The sequence below is a fragment of the Eptesicus fuscus genome, chromosome 20 (genome assembly GCF_027574615.1).
Source record: "Eptesicus fuscus isolate TK198812 chromosome 20, DD_ASM_mEF_20220401, whole genome shotgun sequence".
In the NCBI taxonomy this organism is placed as follows: Eukaryota; Metazoa; Chordata; class Mammalia; order Chiroptera; family Vespertilionidae; genus Eptesicus; species Eptesicus fuscus.
Genome location: NC_072492.1, coordinates 29,676,035 through 29,695,112, shown reverse-complemented (window position 1 = coordinate 29,695,112; position 19,078 = coordinate 29,676,035). Strand labels below are relative to the sequence as shown.

At 56.8% G+C, this 19,078-nt stretch overlaps 1 protein-coding gene across 1 annotated transcript in view; it reads right to left on the bottom strand.

The window, feature by feature from the left end:
• The window catches only part of BCAS3 (BCAS3 microtubule associated cell migration factor), a 464,879-nt gene that overhangs the window by 18,448 nt on the left and 427,353 nt on the right, over positions 1 to 19,078 (bottom strand). Inside the window, exon 24 of the mRNA XM_028157532.2 lies at positions 2,178 to 2,345. Within this exon, the coding sequence (XP_028013333.1) occupies positions 2,178 to 2,345 (168 nt within the window). The remainder of the gene's footprint in view (positions 1 to 2,177; positions 2,346 to 19,078) is intronic.

Genomic DNA, 19,078 nt, shown 5'->3' with positions numbered 1-19,078 from the left:
GGCCACCTTCATCTGCAGTTCTAAACCGTGAAGGTGATGCTCAGCAATGCAGAGGGAAGCAGGCGAACCCCCGTCACCTCTGCTTTACTTGCTGGCCTTGCACACCGAGGCTGCGTTTTTGGAAAATAAAGCACACCTGTACATGGTCCAAGAAGACCCGAAGAATCCCCTCGGTGACAGCTGGGGGAGGGACATGCGGTCCCTCTGCCCAAAAAGGGCGTCTCCTATCTTTTTGACCCCTGGGTCATTCAGTTTTAATTTCCTCTCTCATTTCTTTTTTTAATTTCATGAACCTGCTTAAGGCCACAAAGTCTCCCCTGGGCCCCAGCTGTCTGGCAGATGGCTCGCTGCCAGTTTTGCTCGGTTACTAACTGTCTGCGCCCGGCTGAAGTCCCCGGCCCTGAGCGAAGGCACCTCCGACCCGCTTGCTGGCTGACGCTGAGGTGCTCCAAGCGGCCTCAGAGGAAGCTGGCCACCGCGGCCCCAGCCCCTGGAAGGGCAGCTCCCGGGACCGAGTCTGGGGACCCCAGGCCCTGGTTCATGTGAACTGCGGCCGGCCAGGGGCCCACAGATTCAGGGGAAAGGCTGTGCTCCGAGCGAGATTCAGAAGGGGAACGTGTTCCTGGCTTCAGCCAGCTTTCCAGGAAAATGGGGTGAGAGCCCCAGCAATAGCAGAGCTGCCCCTCAGCTGTGGGCCCAGGTGGGAGCACAAGGGCAGGATGAGCAGCTGCCACAGCTGGGGAGCTCTTGGTGGGGGGAGCGAGAGGGTGTGCACGTGTCTGGACCCGCCCGAGGGAATGGCCGTGGCCGTGGAGTGGCCGCGTCCTCTCCTTCCAGAGGCGAAGGGGCGGGGAAGGAGGCGGGGCCTCAGAGACGGCTGGCTGCCTGGCCTGAGCAGGTACTTGGTGCCTCTAGCTAAGCCGCTTCCCTCCCTCTCTTGCATCCATTCTGTTCCTTTGCCAATTGGTATACAAGCACTATGGGCAGGACGATGCTGGCACGGTGGGGAGAGGGAGGAGTGCAGTGTCTCTTTCCTCTTAGTGCAGGAACACAGGGACTAAAAGGGAGGGGGAAGAAGAGAGGGAAAGCGTAACTGCTGACCCCCAGGACCCAAATGCCCCGGAGGACCCGCCGGGAAGTGGGATAACGCTGGCCAGGCATTTCAAGCCCTGCCCAAATGCTTGGACCCTCAACACCTCGCTGGTCCTGGTCCCTGCCCCCGGGTTGTAAGTTCCTTCTCTCTGGGATGCTCTCTCCAGGGAGCGTGGGGAGCAGGGACGGGCAGTTCACAGTAAAGGAAGGCAGGAGCGGGAGGGCCTGCCGCGGGATCTGCTCCACCCGCTACGAGTTCCCGCTGAACCTCAGGAAGCCGGGCAGCAGGCTGGGGGCCGTCTTTCTCAGGCTTAAAGGCTGGGCTGCAGCAGCCACGAGCAGCACAGATACCCAGAATGAAGAGGTGCTTTGGACAAAGAGCAGGCTGTGCTGTGACTGTGTGGAGATGGAGGTCTTTCCTAAGTGCGAGCTCTCTGTGTGTGCACGGGCACATGTGTGTGCACGCATGTGTACACCTGCTTGCTGGGGCAGCGCTCACCCATCACCTAAGGATGTCTGCTGCCTGCTCCCAGGATGCGGGAAGCCACCCCAGGCCTGTTGCTGGGCCCTCTCAGAGGCAAGACAAGGGCGAAAGGCAGCGTAAGGGAAAACTGTCTGGCGGGCTCAAACCATCCCTGCCTGCTTCATGCTTGCTCCCCCCCGCCCCCGGCCCCGGCCAGGTGGCAGGCCCCCCTGATACCTGCCACTCTGTGAAGCCCCCAGCATGGCAGGAGCAGGGGTGCTGCCTACGCGCTCAGTGCCGAAGGGCTGCTGAAAACCTTAGAGACGCCAGCGTGGTCCCTTCCCCTGGAGAAGGTGTCCTTCCGGGAGCCACTTACAGAACACTGTGCTCATGACAACTTTTTTGTATGAATTATTGCACCGAGGAGGGGTCCGTTCCACCGGGAACTCCCCTCTGCACAGGGTTTCCCATGACTGGAAGCTTCCCCAGGGGCCGGCAATCAGAGAGCTAACTAAAGAAACAAGCAGTTACAACAAACACACACCCTCTCCCGCCAAAGAAGCTCCACACCAGCAGGTGCCAGTCGTGACCAAGTCAGGCGAGGAGTGCGATGCCACGTTACCTGTTCCGGATCCCACCACGTCCCGGCTGGGCGACTCGGCCATGGCGTCGGCGAGCCGCTCCCGCAGGCCCTCCTCGGTGTGCTCCATGGAGGACATGTGCCGCAGCCCGAAGCCCTCGGGCCAGCTCCCGCACACCTCCAGCAGGGTCACGCTCCGGTCGAAGGTACCTGCAGCACACGGGACATGGCACGCTGAGTCCATGCTGTCAGAGCCCCTTCTTTTTGTCTCCCCACCACCAACTCCCCGCCCGTCCAGGGGCCGTCAGCTCTTCTCCAGGACAGACACTACAAACCACGAACGTGGGCCCTGGAAGGGTAGCTCGGTTGATTAGAGCATCGACCTGAAATGTCAAGGTCACAGGTTCGATCCCCAGTCAGTGCACATACAAGAATCAACCAATGAATGCATCAATAAGTGGAACAATGAGTCAATGCTTCTCTCTCAAAATTGATTAAAACACACACACACACACACACACACACACACACACACACCATGAATGTGCAGGATAGAAAGCAGCAGCTATGCCACTGGGTCAAAGTGTAGACCTCCAGGAAATGAACTCTATGATGTCGCTGGGTGAGTGGTTTTTCAGCTGTTTACTGAGCAGCGACAGGGTCCCTCTGAAGTCTCCAGGGATGGCTTCAGGGACTAGGGGGCCCCACAGATTGGCCCTGATCGCTGGCCAGGCCTAGTGACCAGGTCAAGGGCAGCGAACCTCCTTCCCAGGTTCAACCAAAACACCTCTATTTGTCTCTGTTTAATACAATACAGCTTAATAAAACAGGGGTTATAAAGCTTAAACTTAAACTTTCTAAACCACTGTATCCCTTACCACACCTCCTCATTTTACATTTGAACTTCAGAGAAGTTATGGCCCCAAATCCAACAGCACGTTTGTGGCTGACCTGGTTCAAGAACCCAGATCTGTTATTACCATGTAATAACTACATACGGTGCCAGGTGGGTCCCGGGAATATCAGGGGGAACACTGGGTAAAGGATATGATGGTCTTTACCACATGAGAGAAACAGAAGCAGAGAAATAGAAGCCTGGAGCAGACGGACGGATTTCAGAGGGAAGATGAGGGTGGGATGTGGGGTGGGGAGTGGTTAACTGGGGAACTTACAGGCATATACGCACAGCCCATGGACACAGTGCAGTAATGAAGCCTGGAGGGGTGGGGGCGGGGTGGAGGGGGGCAGTGGGAAAAACAAACAAACAAAGGAGACATCTGTAATACTTTCAGTAATAAGGATAAATTAAAATAAAGATATCCTATATAATAAAAGCCTAATATGCAAATTGACTGAATGGCAGAACAACCGGTGGAATGACCGGTCGCTATGACGTGCACTGACCACCAGGGGGCAAACGCTCAGTGCAGGAGCTGCCCCCAGCCCGCAGGCCCCAGGCCAGCCAAGGCGGGTGCCAGTGGGCCCCGCCCCCCCGATTGCCCTGCCGGTCACCCTGCAGAGGGAGGTGACTGGCGGTGGCGGGCAGCAGGGCCAGTGAGCATACGGTGCCAGGCTGGCCAAGGTGGGTGCCAGCGGGGGCCCCACAGATCGGCCCTGATCACCGGCCAGGCCTAGGGACCCTACCCGTGCATGAATTTTGTGCACCGGGCCTCTAGTAAATAAATAAATAAAAATAAAGTATCTGATTGTTTAATCACGATGCTGTGTACCTGACACTAATACAAAATACTACTGAATGTAAACTGTAATTGAGAAATATAAATAAAAGAACTGAGATCTCTGATGCCCGGAGAACTCATTCTGCTCCATGGCCATCGCCTCCCAGCCGCCAAAGGCCGAGCACACCTGGGGCCCCATTTGGGGGATGCCAGCAAGAGTTGGGTGACAGCACCTTCAGCAAAGATCTCCCCTTAATCTGAAGCTGCTCCCACATTCCAAAACGTACACGGTGCTCTGCCGCGTGCCAGGGTCAGCTTTTACACGCACGCTCACTTCAAAGTCCCCATTTAAATTATTCTGCTTTATTATACGGCAAGTCTTCTGTGAAAGCTTATTTCATCCACTCTCTCTTGGAAAGAGATTACAGTCCTGCTCTGTTGCTTTAAGCACATGCCATTTCCCCAGCGATTAGGTAACTGAATCCACGGCATTTATTGGGCTCGGTTCCTGCCAGCACCGGGAAGATGGGGGAAAAATGCAAATGCCAATGTTCCCCCGAGTTAAAAGTACACGCAACGCACACTCTTTATCAGGCCTTGCTGCTCCTCTTTGATCAGCCGTCAGAAACTATCTCCCCGCGGCAGCCAGGACTGGGCAGCGTCAGCGCACACTCCCTGCCAATGACAGGTGGTAATAGAGAGGGTGCGAGCCCTGGCCCCGGCAGGCGGCCCTGCCTCTGATAATGGCCGCAGCATTGAGGTGATAACCGTTCGTAAACACCCCGACAGCCAGTGACTCCATACATCAGCAAAGAGGGCCAGATAGTCCAGCGCCCTCCTGCCCAGACAAAGGCCCCGGCCAGCCCGCTGGGATCTGTATGTGTGGCAGGGGTCACCACTGGCTCCTGAATGTCATCAGCCGCCTGGGCTTTGATTTATCTCTTGCCTAATTGTAGGGGAGATGCCTGGTGCTGGGGGAGCTGGGAGCGTCTGTGAATGCGTCTCCCCAAGAAGAGACCCACCTGGGGAGCGGGCTCCCGGGGACTAGCTTCCCAGGTAGGACCCCCGAGTGAGGAGTTGCCCTGTAGCACCTTCTCTGACCATCAGGTAGGGTCAGGACATGGGTCTGGGAGTGAGGCGCCAGGAGGTGGGGGTGGGGTGCTCTGAGTGACAGCCCTCCAAGGGCCCGCCCTAGGCCCAGCCCACAGCCAATGCTCAGCCAGCATAGCAACAACCCAGCGGAGCCCGGTGCCCAAGGACACACAGGGACTGACGACATACGTTTTCCCTTCCATGACCCACTCACTGAGCGAATGAGGCAAGTCCCTCCACCTCCTTTTCCCACTCTGAGGTGGAGCTAATACCTCCTTGTCTCCAAGGAGGGCAGAGGTTAAGCAAGGCTCCTGCCAGGAGGCGATGCTCTCTGCCGCTGCCCCGCTCCTATTTGACAAGTTCAAGATCTGAAGCATCGCTGTTTCTCTGAAGGGTCTGCCTGGGAAATCGTGGCTCGGGATTTCCAGAGCGGGCATTAACAATGAGATGTGGGCGCGCCTCCTCCCCGACAGCCAGGCCTGAGGCCATGGCTTTCCTATGGACAGAGACGTCCCAGAGCCCGGGGCAGGGAGGGGATGGCCTTTCCCCCCTCGATTCACAGCGCAGGTGCCTGCTTCCCGGGAGGCGCTCGGCCAGGGTTGGGGCGCCCTGTGCTGAGCGGGCGGGGCGGGTAAGCTGACAGCAGGGCCAAGGAGAACCTCAGAAGCCCAAGCGCAAGCAAACAGGAAACTCCAGCAAGAGCTCTAGCACGAGGGGCTCAGGTGAGAGGGCGGGTTCGGGAGGTGACGGCCAGAGGAGTCTGCAAGGTTTTAAGAGACAACGCAACGGCACGCAGGAGAGAAGGATCGTGAGCTGGTGGAGATGGAAACGGGCCTGGACTTACGGGCAGGCTCTCACCCACATCAGCTGCGTGGCTCTGGCCAAGTTCTTTACCCTTCGGAGCCTCCGATTCCTCACCCATAAAACCAGCAAAACAACCCAGTCCTGTAGGGCTGTTGTGGGGATTGCATTAGGGGAAGTGCCCGCGCAGGGTGAGGGCTCTGCACGCCCTGGTGAGCTCGCGTATGCGTGGGTCATAACAGGCGTGAACAACTTGATGCCGCTTGACGCATCGTCATCCATTTTCACGATCACAATGACCCTGAGAGGTCAGGCGGGCACCACCCCGGTCTCTGAAGCCCAGAGTGATGGGTGGCAAGCTCCGCGTCCCCCCCTGCCCCCCCCACCCCGTGGGAGATCCGGAACACAGGCTCCTCCTCCGCAGCCGGGAGCGCCCACCGCTGCTTCCCTCAGCTGCACCCGCGGGGGGAACTGGTGGGCGGGGAAGCACCTGTCCCTCCTCACTTGTTCGGAGAACGCTGGGCCCGTCAACCAACGCCTGTTAAAAAGCCCTCCCACTTCCACCGGCCCACGGTCCTTGGAGGATCATGGCAACGTGGATGAGTCCTTCTGTCGGGCGGACGACGCACGGGAGAAAGAACACTGAGAGAAGGAAGGCCCGTTCTCTCCTGGCCTGGGCGTGGACGGGAAGTTGTGGGCAGGAGGTCGGAGATACAATGTTCCACCAAGGGGCACTCGATCGTCTCTACCGTCCCGGGAAGCCACAGAGGGGATGCAATTAGTGGTCCTGCTTCCGTGCTGGGAGTCCCAGCAGAGGCCTGCAATGCCCCTTCCTTGACGTGCCGCCCACCCCTGCCAGCGCCAACGAGGACAGCAAAGGAGCTCACGGAGTCTGCCAGCCCTGGGGGGGAGAAGGGCTGCAGGTGCGTGCCGGTCAGCGGGGGCTGGGGCCGGGAGGCCCAGCCCCTGGAGGGTGAGGCCACCTCCGAGCTCTCAGGCAACTGCGTATCTCGCCATGCTGTCGGCACAGCTCTCAGTCACCTGGCAGCCCAGAGACGCTCCGTCAGGCGGGCCGGCCCTGTGAGTCCCATTACGGGGGGGAAGGGTCAGTTTCAAGGGGAGAAGACACTTCACGCAGGCTGTTTGCGAAGCACAAAACACACGTACTGAGAAGCGAAGATCTCTCGCTGGGGCCCCTGCTCTGCTGTTTACACAGCCCTCTCACGTTTACGATTTCAGTTAACTCGCACATTCATCAAATATTGATTAGCGTCCACTGTGATATGCGTCAAGCACAGTACCGAGAGGTATGGAGATACAAAGGGAGCCAGGAAAGCGATAACAATAAAGCTCGTGGTCCTCTATGAACTCTGGGAAGCCGCAGTTATTGCCATTTCCCAGATTTACGTTTTACTGAGGCCGGGAGAGGTGAGGTCGCGCCAGGTCTCCGGTTCTGCGTGTAACAGTCTTTTCCCCGCTGCCTCCTGGGAAGCCCTGCCCTCGCGGGCTGCCTCCCGCCCTGGGAAGCCTTGAGTGACGATCCGAGTTATGACGAGCACGCTTTCAGAGAGTCGGGTTGTACAAAAGGCTCTTTACCTTTTGGAGTAAAGCTGATGAACGCTATGAGCTTACCCCCAAAATGCGTGTCTGCGTACATAAAATTATGTAAGCAATTCTGGGGTGCTTACGGACCCCTCTGAAGTCTATCCTTGGCTCCCAGGTTCACTAGATCAGCCCCCTGGCGTTAGTCCCATTCTGCCTTTATTAGGCTCATGGTCTGCTCTCTAGCCTAGAAGCTCCGTGCGGGCCGCATCCCTCTTTGCACAGCGTGCTTGCCCAGCCCGCGTGTGTCTGTGGACTGATTCTGACCATCTGAGACACTGACAGGTACGCTAGGGTCAGTACCCATCGGGCGTGGTCCCAGAGCCAAAACCTCAGGGCCAGGACTGGGAGGAACGAGATGGAGCTGGGCAGAGAAAGGAGCGAGAATTAAATAGGAGGAAGGAAGGAGATGATGCCCGAGCAGAAAACAATGTCACAACATCACGCTGCCGCACTTATTTGCGACCCGTGGTTCTGGGGCCTGGAAGAACCCGGACAGTCTGCACAGAGAGCCAGTCTCGCCCAGGTGAGCCTCGGGCATCCCGCTTCCCAGCGCGGCACCCTGCGTTGCCCTCTCCCCAGAGGAGAAATGGGTCAGGTTATTGGGTTTCGCACACCCACCGGAGGCACGCTGTGACAGCTGGCAGGCTGGCAGCTGCCGGGCTGCGAGGGGGCACGTGCTCTGCCTTTTGTACGCCGCCGTGGCGGGGCGCGGGAGCTCAGAGGATGGCGGTGGCAGGGGGGCGATGGGATGTTCCTCTGAGCTGATAGCGTCTAATCACACCCGGGCTATTTAGGGGACCATGGCCCGGCCTCCGTTGTGCATTAATTAGGCTCGGCCCGGGGACTTGGAGATGACAAGAACCTGTTGATCGAATTTCCAGCCACCAGGGAGGCCAGCAACACTTGTAATTAAACCAGGCTATTCAAGAGGTGAGCCCTTCTAGGTGAGAGCTCGCGGTAACAATGATGTCCACCCTGCCCGGCCAGTGTGGCTCAGTGGTTGAGCGTCGACCTATGAACCCGGAGGTCAGGGTTTGATTCCCGGTCAGGGCCCATGCCCGAGTTGTAGGCTCGATCCCCAGTGGAGGCCGTGCAGGGGGCAGCCGATCCATGATTCTCTGTCATCATTGATGTTCCTATCTCTCGCTCCCTCTCCCTTCCTCTCAGAAATCAACAAAAAATATATTTTTTAAAAATAACAATGCCCACACTAACTAAGAAATGACCCCAGGCGTGACGAAAGCAGCCGCTGGAGCACCTCCGCGCCTGCTCCCCAAACTGGCTCACCAGACGGGGCTAGAGCCCGGCGCCGTGGGGAGGGCTCCTTTGTCTACACGACAGGTTGGGTCGTCAAAGCACAGGCCGAGGAATGGGGTGTCCTTGGTTACCGGGTGTGGCTGCAGGCATATTCCCCTACGTCAGCATGCACTATGTCACGACGAACAGGAAGTGGTTCACTGAGGGCGGGTGGGACACTAGGAGGACCCCACCCGTCCTTCTCGGTTCCTGAGGGTGGTTCTCGAGATGACCAGAGCCCCACGTGCACAGACCTGGGGCAGAGCAAAGGGACCCAGACCCTGGCAACCGCTTGTGACCCGGATCGCCTAACGCTCACCTAACCTGTGACGTTGTACCACGGCTGTCCTCTGTTCATCCACGTGGCTCTGGGGTTTGGATTTCGGGGGGAGGTCATTTTGAAAGGATTTACTATTTTAGTTCGGAAGGAAGAGAAAGGAAAGGTACCGACAGAGAAGGAAAGGCTGACAAGCCAGGAGATGCTGGTGTCCCAGATGTGGCGACGTTGTGCACATCTGTTCTAACAGGCCCTCGTTGTTCATCAGAGGTCCACGAACAGACAGCCGTGTGCGGCCGGCACATCAAAGGGTCCTGAGCCAGGGAAGAGGAGCTCAGCAGTAATGGGGACACCAAGAATTTCCGTGCAATTTTACACAGAGTCGTCATTTGGACACCTTCCGCAACACAGACTTTAAAGGCTAGAATGTAGATTTGTAAATCCGGGCATCTGTGTGGTAACTGGGATGCTCCCGTTAACTTTTCTGGTTATCCGGGTCTTAATTTCCCCACTTACCACATGGAGGAAAAATGGGTGACTCTCATTCAAGGAGTTCAATTACGTAGTTTCAATGTAATTTACAATAATACACGAACAGGGTAACGGTGTATGTATCCTAGGGTAAAAATGTACCAAATTGCATTTCCTTATGAACCAGGTAACATAGTCAAGCAGTCACACCATCAGAGTCTAAAACATTTTTAAAAACATAATTAAAGGTACTTGAGCAAAAGACCTGGGTTCAAATGCCATCCCCTGCTACTGTCTCATTGGGTGACCTTGGGTAAGTCATTTAGCCTCTTTGGACCTTGGTTTTGTGACCCACTGTAGTGGGTTAAAGGACGTCCCCCTAAAAGGCATGTCCATCTCAGGATGTGACCTTATTTGTGAAGAGGGTCTTTGCAGATGGAATTAAGGATCTCCAGATGAGAGCATCCTAGATTTAGGGTGAGTCCTACATCCAGTGACTGGTGTCCTCATGAGAGAAAGGAGGGGGCGATCCTGGACACAGAGGGAGGAGGCCCCGTGACGGCGGAGGCAGAGGTTGGACTATGCCATGACCAGCGGGGGAACACCGGGAGCCACCAGAAGCTGGAAGAGGCACGGAGAATTCTCCCCTGGAGCCTGAGGAGGGAGCGTGATCCTGCTGACGAAATCCTGGCCTCCAGAAATACGAGGGAAGAAATTTCTGTAGTGTTGAGTCACCAAGTTTGTGGTACTTTGTTATGGCAGCCACAGGCAGCCACCTGACCTGTCAACCAGAGAGACAAGCATTTGCCTCCGAGGGCTGCGTGAGCCCCTGATAAGACGTCCATGAAAGAGTGCCCTGGAAAAGGCACAGGGTCACTCAAACACAGAGGACGCCCTGGGCTCCACGCGCTCCTCGTAGGGGACGTGGGATTCTGGGAAAGGACTAGAAAGTGGAGAAAGTGACCAGGGACACCTCTAGGCCAGGTGACAAGCAGCTAGAGGAGCAACAATCAGCTCCTAGTCTGGGAACCCCATCCCCAGAGCCGAGTGGTTCTGTGTCATCTCACAGGAAGGGCCTTTGTGGGGAGGCACCTCATCTGAGGGGGCCTGTGTCCCCCACTTCGCTGAGGACGCCTGCAGGGGGCACAGGAGAGCAGGGGGAGTGGCCTCTTAGCTCTGAGGTTGGGTCCCTTAAATCTCCTGAGCTTCCTACATAGGGCGGGGGTAGGACATCTCAGCTCCCTACATTCGTTAATGAAGACACAGAGTCATACTCCACAGGTAAGGATGACATGAGACGGGCTGCTGGTGACGGGACTGTGACTGGGATACACTATCTTAGGGCGATTTGGCGATGTGCCTTAGGAACGTCTGCAAAGTAGGCTCACTCCTGACCTAGGAATGCCAGCCACTTCCAGCAATCTAGCCCAAGTAAGTAATCTAAGATGCCAGCAACCCTTCACCCACAGAGAATAAAGCTCGATGCCGCTTTATTAACACAGCCTTACCATAAGGTATTTGTTAGGTAAATTATCCTTCCGGCAGTGGAATATTATGTAGCCATGAAAAACGATGTTTATAACAGAGAAAATGTTTAGAGAGTATGAGAAACTAAAAAAGCAAAACAAAGTTGCACAGTTAGCATCACCAAACCATGTACAGGAAACATAAAAACCATTTTAAACGACTCACGACAAAAGGTTATTAACTATGGTTGCCTCTGGGTAGCTGGGTTACAGGGGACTCTTCTGTTTACTCCTTTCTATGTGTTTCCTGAAACTTCTGTCATCAGCATAAAATAAACAGACGTTTGGAAAAAGCTGAGAGAGAAGGAGAACAAAGCCCCGTGGCAGACACCCTCATGCTGGGACCCGGACAGCAAGCCCCTGAGAAGCGTTTGGGGGGAGGGTCCGACTTGGCCGATTGCCCCTGGACGAGCCCTGCGCCTGCCTGAGCTGGGCCTGCAGCGTGACTCTTCCCCCCGTGGCCCTGGCCGGCTGCACGCAATGTTGACTCATCCCTGTGCACATCTGACTTACTTCCTCTTGAGCACGTCAGGAATGTGCACCAACTTGCGTGAAAAATGTCACAAACAGTCCCACCTCTCTCCAGATTTCATACGTCAGATCAGAAGGGGCCAGGGAGCAGCTCTGGAAGGAGTCGGTTTTTAAATCAAGTCCCTTCGCCTGTCACCTTTGTCCCTGCCCTGCCCTGCCCCCTCCCGGTCCTCCGCTGCCCTTCGGTTAAACAGGACACAGTTTCCTAGGGGACACCTCTCACGACTGTCACGGAAGGTCTGAGCCCCTCACACACCATTAGGTCACTGAGCAGGGCCCGCCCCCGGGGAGCCCGAGAGATGGGTCGGCATTGCAGGTCCCGGCGGGAGAATGCCCACCGGCCCCACCTCAGACCGGGCCCGGAGGTGCCTCAACCAGGAGAGCCTCCCCAGCCAGGCCGACACTGGCATTTCCCAGACGGGGTCCTGAGACCCGCTCCTCCCCGGCTGGAAGCCTGGCGCGGCCAAGGTCTCGCCCCGTCCACGCGGGAAGGCAACCGTCACGTTGCAGCGAGACGGCAGACCACGCAAACGGGCCCTCGGGATGCTTCTGAGGGTGGGGAAGGCACACACGCACGCGGTTACGGGAGTCCCACGACGAGGCTCAGAATGCACCGCAAGACAAGCCGTGTCCCCGGAGAAGCAGCGCCGCCTCGGATGGAAACACTTGATGGAACAGGGTCTCTCGAGGCAAAAGCACACAAACTGGGTTTCCCAGGACAGTGTCCAATTCCCAACAGCCTCTTCTCTGGTCAGATCGGATCTCAGGAAGGGCGAGAGAGCTCTCAATTGATGAGCGTCCATTGGGTGCCGGGCACAGCCACTTTATGCGCATTACCTCACGGACATCACCCCCAACAAGGCCATGAACTTGGGGCTGATAGCCATTCTATAGATCGAGCAACGGAGCCAGAGAGAAGTAACATCTTTGTTCAGATGGCGCCACCAAGGGTATCGCCAGGATTCTGATTCTAGGTTCCTCTGGCTCCAAAGCCTATACGCTCCCCGTTAAAATCCAGGCTGAATTGATTTTGAAAATACGGCCACAGTACCAGTAAGGGGGGCTTCAGCTCCGTCTTCCTATCCCAGGATTGTGAGGTGGGGGGGGGGGGCGCGGTGTGTGTGTGTGTGTGACCACCCTGTGTTTGTCTTACAAGAGGTTTCGGTGCTCCACAAATAAGCCAAATCGGAGGCTCTCCGCGGCGGCCTGCGCTCCGCTCCATGCCGTTGCTACTCAAAGCGAAGGCCCCGGACCAGTGGCACCTAGAAGCCCCTCAGGCCCCGCCCCAGAGGACACCTCAGAAGCTGCACTGGGTTCGGATCCCCGGGGATCTGTGTGCACACAAACCTGGACAGTGCCGCTGACGCTGCCCACCCTGGCCCGTCCCCAAGCATTTTCCAGCTCTTGGTCCCTTCGAGTACATCTGGCTCTGGCTACTCATTGAAAGACAAGGACAGTGACGCGGGGGAGGGGACAGACATGGGCCGGGGCAGAGGCAGGGGCAGAGGAACCCTTGGTCTCGCCAGTCAGCTCCATTCCATCCAGCGGCCATTCAACTGCCTCTCCTTCCCTCCTCCCTCCTCCCCCCACAGTTCAACCCTCAAACCGCCCTCAGCCGCCAGTGCCCTGGCCTCTCCCCTCGGATCCAGCCTTGTGCTAAGTGTTAACACAAGTTCTAGGGCCTGGGGTTAACACTCTATTAAGCAAACAGAGTCCATACCTCCTGCTAACAGGCCAGGCGCCAACCGGGAGTACGGGGCACCGCGAGGCCTCGGCCGCAAACTGCGCAGGGCAGGGCGGGCGGACGTGGGTTGTCCCTGCCCTTTCCCCTCGGGCCTGGCTGCCTACAGGAGAACGTGGTCCCCTGGCCGGGGAATGCTAGCGTGCCTTGTAAAATGGCCACTTCATTAGCGAGTGTGAAAATGCCCGAATAGCTGTCACTCCGGGGTCTCACCGTGCGCCACGGCTGGCGCCTGTGGGCAAAGCAGCTCCTAGAACGAGCCTGGAGCCGGGGGCCGGGACTCCCTCCGCCTGGACTCCGCTGGGGCCAATCAGGATGTTATTCATTTCCCTCGCGGAGAAGGAAGTTCAAAAAGGCCAGGGGCGCCTCCCCTACCCCGTCCCTGTGCAAGAAATGCCAACCCCTCCTACGAGGAGGAAGCAATATATTTTATGTCGGCTACACTCATGCAAGGAGCAAGTTTACAGAGCCGGCCAGAACAAGCGTGCGTGTGTGCGTGTGTGCGTGTGTGTGTGTGTGTGTGTGTGTGTGTGTGTGCAGAAACCTATCTTTTTATCTTTGGACCTAGGGTACATACTGGGTTAGAGGAAGATCAGAGTCATCCACATGGGGGTTGGCGGGGGGGGGGGGGGGGGGGCCAGGCGCCAAGGGGCCTCGCGGAGGGGCCGGAGACCTCCTGTTACTGTGTCAGACAGACGCGGGCCTGTCATCCAACCCTGAGTTAGGGCTAACAGCTGAATGAAAGAATTAAGTTCTCATCGTGCTTCATCTGAGTTTTAGAAATGCCTTTAGGGTTGAGAAGCTACCAGATATAGCTTTCTCATGTCCCTCAGACTGTGGTCATTAACCCTCGGGGCCGCCCCGTACAGCGAAGAGGCCTGGATCTGAGCGCTATTCTCTTCCAATGTAGGAAGGGACGCGCCTGCTCTCAAGATCCACAGGGGGTGGTGGTCCCTGTCACCGGGGGAGCCATCCCTCCTCTTTCTACCCCCCGCCCCCCGGGGTGTCGACCTTCAAGGCCCAGCAGCAGTAGTCACAAAACTGCTCCTGAGAATAGATGCGTTCGGCCTATGGCATGAACTTCACCGCTGGAGGCACTGAGCGGCGTTAGGTCTTAGACATGCAAACAAGTAGAGCCAGCTCCTGCCCTGACATCAACTAAAATGTCTTCTTGGGCTACACACAGTCCCTCTCCTACGCTGGAAGAGCCGCTTTTTAACCGGGGTTTTGTTTTTTCTAAAGCTGAATCACATTCAAGTCCACTATCCCCCAAAGGACTGGGCAGTCGGACTGTCTACACCAGAGGCCGGTGCGGGTGCCCGGTGCCAATGCGCAGCGGAGGGCGCCGGACCAATGACCTGTCTAAACGCCCGCTTTCCACTGGATTCCCCAACACTTAGCTGCTCAGCTGCTCTCCTCGGGACCAGTGCGTCAGCCTCTGTACCCCGCACGTCGGAGGAGCCCCCCCAGTGACAGCGGCTCCAGGACCTTAGGTGGAAATCTGTGTGGGCTGCGGGGGGCGGGGGAGGGGGGGAGGGAGTGTGTGATTTGTGTCGTCAGAAAGAGCCCCCAGGTTATCATGGAACCACCTCGCGTCTGAAGCATCGGTCCCAGGTACTCCAGGGCGGAACGTGAACGCCGGTTCTGGGAACGGGTTGGATCCTTCCCCGGGAACCCCTGCTCCAGAGCAGCACGTCCTCCAGCCCAGCCATGAGAACCCCGACTGGAAAAGCACGTGACCGTCTCCCACGATCATGGTGGGATCCGCGTAACCGTGTGGTCCCTGTGGCAACCCAGCTGCTGTAGGGGCGAGCTGGCTGCCCTGGGAAACTGCTGACTCTTCCCATCCTCCTTCCGTTTCCTCGGGGCGTCCTCCTCCCTCTCTGACCACCCTCCCAAGGCCTTGCTTTGCTCCCTCTGCTCCTCGAATGTTGGTGCTTCTAAGGTTCTACCCTTAACCCTCTTCTCTAGTTTCTCTGTTCAATGTGCCCGGGTGAGGTCACCCACACTCGTGGTCACAACTACCACCTACATGCCACTGACTCGCCAAACGGCACTTCTAACTCCCTTCCCTCCTGGCTCCAAATCCGTTTGGGTCGGACCACACGTCTTCACTCGATGTTCCTCGGCACCTCGCACTCCACATGCCCAGAGCCCACCCATTGCCCCACGCCCCCCAAACTGGCTCATCCTTCCCTGTCCCCTGCCTAAGTGAATGGCAACACTGGCTTCTCAGTGGCCCCAGCCGGACTCCTCAGCCCCACGCCCAGCTCACCGGGAAGTCCTGCGGATTTTACTTCCTACGCCTCTGTCCCTTCTCTCCATAGGCACTGGGATTATTCCGACAGTCTTTAAACTGGCCTTCCTGCCCCTTAACATAGCTTCCTGCCCGGTGGCTCAGTTGGTTGGAGCGTCGTCCTGTACACCAGAAAGCTGTGGGTTCGGTTCCTGGTCAGAGCACATACCCAGGTTGTGGATTTGATCCCAGGTCCGGGCACATACAGGAGGCAACCAACTGATCTCTTTCTCTCTCTCTCTCTCTCTCTCTCTCTGTCTCTCTCTCTCTCTCTCTCTCTCTCTCTTCCTCCCCCTCTCTCTCAAATCAATAAAAACATATCCTCAGATGAGGATTTTAAAAAGTCATAATAAGAGAGAGAGAGAGAGAAGAGAGGGAACAAACTGAGGTTGTTTAACCTGCAGAAAAGAAGGATGCAGCTGCAAGTCCAGTATTCAAACATTTAAAGAGAGATTTTGTGGAAAAGTAAATAGATGTGGTTTTTGTTTGTTTGTTTGTTTGTTTTGTGACAAACCAGGACACAGGGAGAGGGAGCTGCCACACTGCGGACCAACAAGACAAGAGGGGCCAACGACCCGACCAGCCACCATCTGCAGCAGACTCAAGCTCACATGCCTCCGTGCGGCCCCTGGAGTCACCTGGGCAGGGTGGCCCCTCGGTGGCACCCTCACTGCACCTGCACACCCTCTCACCTGGTGTGGAGGGGACTGTGACACTGTGGTGTGTTTTGATGTCTCCTCCTCATCTTAGCACTCGGAGCATTTGGCCTTATTTTTGTATTCGCAGAGTCTAAGAGAGGCAGTGGAGGAGATGGTTCAAGTCCCGGGCTTTAGGGTCCCTTTTCTGTCACTTAATAGTCGCATCATGTTGAGCAAATTAGTTAGCTCTCCTGGTTCAGTTTATACATCTATGGAGTGGGAATAACACACAACCTTCAGGCCGAAGCAAACGTGCTCTGCATAGTGCCTGGCACACAGTGAACGCTTTACGGCACCCCCATTCCACCCACCCTCCCAATGACCCTGCGCAGTCCTCCCGTTTCCGAAAGAAGCTGAGGTGCAAAGAGACTTTGCATTAGGCCACCGCGCAGGACCCTGGGGCCGGGATTTCAGACGGCTCATAGCTTATTCCTTTCAGGCATTTGAAAAAAGTTTTGTCCCTGGTTTTTCAATCATGCTAAAGTGATCTGACAATAAAAGGAAGCACTCTCTTCCACGGGGGAATACAAATGTTCTTTGTGAATTACATCACCTCTTCCAGAGGAATTATCTTATCCATCAGGAGAAGCTCAGAGCTCACCAAGTCGGTCTGGCACCGTGCTCCCCACCCCGTCACTGGGCTCCACAGACCTTCTAAGTCCGTCGCTTGGCCTCAGGGAGGACTGTGGCCCTACACACACCACGGTCACCTTCTCAACAACCGCCGAGTGCGGAGAAGGCGCGCTGCTCAGGTGCATGACCAAGCCAACACCCTCGGCCTTGTAATTCACTGACCGCCACACCCCAGTGACTTTGACCTTCATTCCGGCAACTCACTCACCTGGATCTTGCAGTTGGCACTTGCAGTATTTTAAGCAAGAACTCCCACATTTTGATCATAAAACTTCCTATGTGTCTATTTCTCTCACTTCCTTATTCTTACCAAGGAAGGGCCTGGAGCCCTCCCTATCACCCCAACCCACTGGCTTCCTCCTGGTGACACCTTTTCACCATCCACCCCGGCGCAATAACAACCTCACTGCCCCCCTCCCTGCTCCTCCTGGTCTGCCCGCCACGCCTGCTTTGCCAGCCGCATCCGGGATGAGCCATCCGACCATCTGAAACCTCCGTCCTACTCCTGGGCTGCTGCGCTGCACCGGAGAAAACCACACACTTCTGACACACTTAGCAGCCAGGCCTTCCCTGCTCCTCGGCCTTTCTCCCCCATTTGTTCCTCGTCAGCTCCCTCCTGCATTCCCCCTCGTCTCAAACGCCCCACACCTGTCACAACTCTCTCCCTCATTCTCAGCAGATGCCTGTCGACTAACTGCCTTTGGGATTTCCTTTTAGTTCTTTCTGTTAAAGATTCAGAAGTCCATGCATCTTAAAGTGACCTCAGTGTAGGAGTGACAAGCAGAGAACACAGCAGAGAGCCAGCCAGCCGTCAGGCAGCGCGGGAGGGAAGTCTCCTCAGACAGCAGCAAGCAGGATGGGGTGTCGGCCGGAACCAGAGAACAGCGCTTCCCGCCTGGAGTTTCCCACTGAATACGTTCTGGGGCGTTTTTTTTTTTTTTTTTTAATTTTGCCCTTGTCACTTCCACTCTCCATCACAGAGCTGGTGCCGTGTGAGGCTGAGTGGCATCCGAAGGTGGAAGGAAAAGATGATTATAACGGCCGAGTGAGCCCCTGCCCCCGGCGATGGGTTATAATCCAGATTACCCTGTGCCGCCTCCAGATGAGATGGGACAGAGCAGTAACCATTCCCGTGAGCTCTGCACGCAAGTGTGTGTGCTTGCGTGTGTGTGTGTGCTTGTATGTGTGTGTGTGTGTCTATTCCAGAGTCATCCCAGGAGCCAGAGAACACCTGTCCAAAGGGATAAACAAGCTGCTCCAGAGACGCCACATCTCTCTGCCACGGGTGCCAAGTCCCGGGCTGACCTGGCGCCACGCAGGTCTCCAGGCCCGCTTCCCCCACGCCCTTCCCTCCCGTTAGGCACAATGAGCCTCTTTCCGTGCCTCCAGGGGACGGTGCTCCCTCTCCTCTCTGGGCCTCTCCATCTCCGCCTTAAGGCTCAGGCTTGATGACATGAGCAGAACTTCTGGGCAGCCCTCCCTGCCTCCCCTAGGGTCGGTCAGGGCCCTGCAGTGTGCTCCGAGCCCCCGGAACCTACGTCATCACAGCACACTTCGGGGCCCTGCTGGTCTGCCTGCTTCCGCTTCCAGAATATGAGCTCCACAGGGCAGGGAGACCGCCTGTCTGGTTCTCTGTGGGATCCCACCTTCTCTAATGTCTCTGCGATGACCGGAGAGAATCAGGGGTTTTAGATTTGGGCAGAACACGAATATCTATCGGTGCAGAGATGGAAGAAAGTCCTGGCGAAGGTGAGGCTGGGCCCAAGAGGGACTCTCTCTCGAGAGGAAGACCCAGGGTTGACGCTGTAGGTTCCACAGTGCAATGGCTCCAACTCAGCACAGGGTCTTGGAGGAAGAGGCCCACGTCTCTGATACCGTGGAAGCCATTGGAAGGAGGTTGGCCCTTTAAGACCAAGAGGATTTAACGTCAAAGGATGATGCAGGCAGGTAAACTCGGGTTCCTCTACGTAGCGAGGGTTCACGTGTTCCAGCTCCTACGAGACTCTCAGGCTCAGCTGCAGTGCTCCCTCGGGCTGGAGCTGGTGCTGGACTGGCCTGCGCCCTCAGCCTGCTCTCCAGGCTCCTGCTCTCTGCTCTCATTGCTGCCACTTGCCTCTCGTGGCCCACCCAGGACCTCCTTGCCAAGCAGACTTCATCTGACTAACGCTACCCAAGCCTGCATCTAGCCAGACCCCCGGGCCTTCTGGAATGAGCTGACTTCACTAACCTGGCACCAAACAAAGCCCCGGAAGAGAAAGGGGGGGGAGGGGAGGCAGGGCAAACGGAGAGGATGCCCC